General features: G+C 43.3%; 1 protein-coding gene across 1 annotated transcript; it reads left to right on the top strand.

Annotated features, from left to right (window-relative positions):
- Positions 1–283: 283 nt before the first annotated feature.
- Positions 284–3,202, top strand: LOC139763657 (uncharacterized). The gene is made up of 4 exons (XM_071689947.1): positions 284–483; positions 865–1,457; positions 2,309–2,424; positions 2,606–3,202. The coding sequence occupies exons 1-4, from the start codon at positions 345–347 to the stop codon at positions 2,679–2,681; spliced, it is 924 nt and encodes a 307-aa protein (XP_071546048.1). The 5' UTR covers positions 284–344; the 3' UTR covers positions 2,682–3,202.
- The last annotated feature ends 1,429 nt before the right edge of the window (positions 3,203–4,631 follow it).

Here is a 4,631-nt window from a genome sequence, read left to right as displayed (position 1 = left end):
ATCACATAGATAACACATGAAGGCATCACATAGATAACACATGAAGGCATCACATAGATAACACATGAAGGTATCACATAGATAACACATGAAGGCATCACATAGATAACACATGAAGGTATCACATAGATAACACATGAAGGTATCACATAGATAACACATGAAGTTATCACATAGATAACCAGTTCCTCCCTCCTCGCCCTTCGTGATCAGTGGGATCGCCATGGCCATGTTTATCTTAGCCAAGATAAGGAAGGTCGTCTTATCAAACGCCCAAGTGTGTGATAGACACTGGTCGTCGTCCTGGTGGTGTTGACCACGACGACGACGACACATCCCAGCATATGTCGTGTTGGTGGGCGGCTGCACGACAGGACCTAACACGACATGTGAGGAAGAGGAGGATGCATCTGCCGCAGGTGTTGTGGGTTGGGTGGACGACCTCCGTCGTCGTGTTCATGATGCTGGGCGTCGCAGACGCAGGTAAGCTGTGTCGTTGCCACGTCGTGTCAGAGAGGTGTCATAGAGGTGTCATAGAGGTGTCATAGAGGTGTCATAAGGTGTCATAGAGGTGTCAGAGAGGTGTCAGTTGATATACATCGTCTCTTCGATGTATATCAACTGACTGTTATATTTCTCTCTTGTGTCTCCCCTGATGATGTGATTATGACACGAAAGTGCACTTGGGAACTTTTCGTGTTTCATTTTCCCAGTGGACTCATAGGAATATATATATATATATATATATATATATATATATATATATATATATATATATATATATATATATATATATATTATATATATATATATATATTTCACCTCAAAATGACGCCAGGGACTGAGTTGAGTCTGGTCTCACAGGCGCCCCGCCACACTACACCCACCTGGCGGCGCCTCCTCACACCACGTCCACTTTGGGCCTCCTGACGAAGGCGCTGACGAAGGAGGAGGAGGTGGAGGAAGCACCACTGCTGGAGGAGGAGGTGGAGGAAGGAGCACTGCTGGAGGACGAGGTGGAGGAAGGAGCACTGCTGGAGGAGGAGGTGGAGGAAGGACCACTGCTGGAGGAGGAGGTGGAGGAAGGACCACTGCTGGAGGAGGAGGTGGAGGAAGCACCACTGCTGGAGGAGGAGGAGATGGAAGCACCACTGCTGGAGGAGGAGGTGGAGGAAGCACCACTGCTGGAGGAGGAGGAGATGGAAGCACCACTGCTGGAGGAGGAGGTGGAGGAAGCACCACTGCTGGAGGAGGAGGAGATGGAAGCACCACTGCTGGAGGAGGAGGTGGAGGAAGCACCACTGCTGGAGGTGGTGTTGGTGGTGGTGGAGAAGGTGTTGGTGAGGGAGAGGAGCGTGTTGGAGAGGATGAAGAGGGAGACGCCCCCGGAGGGCGGTAGACCAGCAGCTGGTCATGGCGACCAGGCAACAGCACTCCACATGAAGGACATGTTTGTGGTAAGCAACACAAATGACTGAATTACTCGTTAAGTAGTTACGATTATATAAAAATTATATTTGATAATTAGACATGAATAAATAGACCTATTGTGAGTTTCGTTATGAGGGTTTATCTTCACTTTAATGGGTATTTTGAGGCAAATTATTTCGAAATTCTAGTAAATAAGTTATTTCTTTATCGTTTATTTCTTTATAAATTGATAATTGGTCTTATGGCGTCTCTGATAATCTTATTACGTATTAGATAAATTATCTGGGAAGGTCCTTCATGTCATGATAATTTCATTTTACTGATAAATTTATCTTTAGAAAGACATGTTTGTATATTTTTGTTTACATAAACATGATCTCATGTATTATACTAACTTTAAATTTATTAAATTCATTTATTTCGTGTTTATTTAACCATTATATTTATCAGGTACTCCAACCTGGCATTGCAACTTTCTATTATGATGAATTTTCCATCTAAATTGACTTAGAAATTTAGATATCAATTTAGAGACACACATCACTGACATAACTGGGACGTAAATTTAATCATTTATTGACCTGGTTAAGTGTTGTTGACCGTGACGCATTCGCCGACCACCACTGCGCAGGGTCGAGCGCATGGGTTCGAATCCTAGTTGAGGCAGTCAGGCCCACAGTCAATCCAGCTGTTCATCCACACCAAAGTGGGTTGGTCGATGAAATGGGTACCTGGCTCAGGCTAGTGTGTATATATATATATATATATATATATATATATATATATATATATATATATATATATATATATATATATATACTAGACGTTCTGTTAAGGTTGTACGTAGGTTCTACTGAGGGTGTTATTTTGCCGACAGATCCACGGGAGCCAGTGGGGTCGACTCCTGCTGGTGGTGTCCCTGGGCGTGTGTATTGGCCTACTGGGGGGCGTCCTCCTCATCCTGCTGGGGGCGTGCTGCTACCTCAAGTGCGGGTGAGAACCCTGTTGTCCCATGGAGTGGAACTCGACAGCCACTGAAGTCATGGTTCGCTGTGGGGGGGGGGGCGTTTCGCCCCCCCTACATACATGGGTAGTGCTGGTAGAGTGTTGTATATATACTACTTCTGTCTCCTTATCTACCATCTACATCTACTCTTATCTACTCTCCCCTCAGCCCTGGGGGAGGTCTAGACTTGGGCCAGAAACACTCCACGTACCGGAGCGCTGACGTCATCGATGGGGTTCTCTGACGTCACACCGCCGTTGCCATAGCAACCTGCCATGACGTCACGGCCTCCAGCACCCGGTAGTGACGTCACCGCTGCGTCACCAGCCTCCTGCAGTGACGTCACCGCCGCCGCCATGTTCCCATGGAAGCGAACTCAAAAGTCTCTCTCTTTTTAGGATCAAATTGCTCAAAACTCTTCTATTTTCGGAGTGGGCGTGGGCGTTTGTGGGCGGGGTAGTGGGTGGTTGTGGGCGTAATAAGCGAGGTCATTATCATAACCTAATCTTAGATGCATTATGAAGTTATAAAGTCTTGTGTTGACCCTCATGTTCATTGTAAGAACATTTTTGAAGAACATTTTGTTCTTCGTCTGCTGTTAAGGAAGAAAACTCCATATATATATATATATATATATATATATATATATATATATACCAAATGGCGTTGTAGCTTCGTCTCTTCGTTGTATATCAACTGACTGTTATATTTCTCTCTTGTGTCTCCCCTGATGATGTGATTATGACACGAAAGTGCACTTGGCAACTTATCGTGTTTCATTTTCCCCGTGGACTCATAGCAATATATATATATATATATATATATATATATATATATATATATATATATATATATATATATACAATGTATATCGACTCCAAATTATGACACTTTATCCATTATTAACCGACTATGTCATTTTGCCATGTTTAAAATGTCACTAAGTTTCCACATTTGAGGATTTGATTTTGGAGAATTTGCTTCTGAAATTTGAAACAATTACTTTTGTCTAAAGTAATCGACTGGAAACTTGAGAATTACTTTTTCTTGAAAATTACTTTTTTCTTCAAAGTAATCGAGTGCAAAGTCAGCTGACCTTCACACTTGGTAGGACTTTGATGTAGAATTCATAAGGCCACACACACACACACACACACACAGCTACGACAGATGGTTCTGTATATTGCAAGCTGGGGGGGTCTACTGCCACGTGCAGCTGGTCTATACTGCCACGTGTAGCTGGGGGGGTCTACTGCCACGTGCAGCTGGTCTATACTGCCACGTGCAGCTGGGGGGGTCTACTGCCACGTGCATCTGGGGGATCTACTGCCACGTGCAGCTGGGGGATCTACTGCCACGTGCAGCTGGCGGGTCTACTGCCACGTGCAGCTGGGGGATCTACTGCCACGTGCAGCTGGCGGGTCTACTGCCACGTGCAGCTGGGGGGTCTACTGCCACGTGCAGCTGGGGGATCTACTGCTACGTGCAGCTGGGGGGTCTACTGCCACGTGCATCTGGGGGGATCTACTGCCACGTGCAGCTGGGGGGGTCTACTGCCACGTGCACCTGAGGGGGTCTACTGCCACGTGCAGCTGGTCTATACTGCCACGTGCAGCTGGGCTCCTGATGAAGGCTACAGACAAAAAAAAAATTAAATAATTCTTTGATCTGAGAAAGTTTATATTACATAGATACCAACTCTTACAGTCATCTTTAATTACTTAATTACTCTTACAGTCATCTTTAATTACTTAATTACTCTTACAGTCATCTTTAATTACTTAATTACTCTTACAGTCATCTTTAATTACTTAATTACTCTTACAGTCATCTTTAATTACTTAATTACTCTTACAGTCATCTTTAATTACTTAAAAAAAGATTATTATATGCATTAAACAACACCATATCATTTACATTATCTATTTACAATCAAAAATGGATAAAATAAAAGGCATTAAATGTCCATGGCCAGTAAAAGGCCTTATACCCCACGAACGTGTTTTCTCTAACCACAAATTAACATTAATGTTTTGCTTATGAAGCTAACATTAATCTAAGTAAACATTAAGTGAATATCTACCGCATCTCCCTACTTTCTAAGTGAGTTATATCTAAAGTAGATTAAAGTGTAAAGGTAATAAATGTTTATTATTCCTTCACTCAGGTGAATAATGTCCTTTCATTATTCACT

This window comes from Panulirus ornatus, chromosome 47 (genome assembly GCF_036320965.1).
Source record: "Panulirus ornatus isolate Po-2019 chromosome 47, ASM3632096v1, whole genome shotgun sequence".
Classification (NCBI taxonomy): Eukaryota; Metazoa; Arthropoda; class Malacostraca; order Decapoda; family Palinuridae; genus Panulirus; species Panulirus ornatus.
Note: the sequence above shows the minus strand (reverse complement) of the source record. Positions and strands in the feature narration are given on the sequence as shown.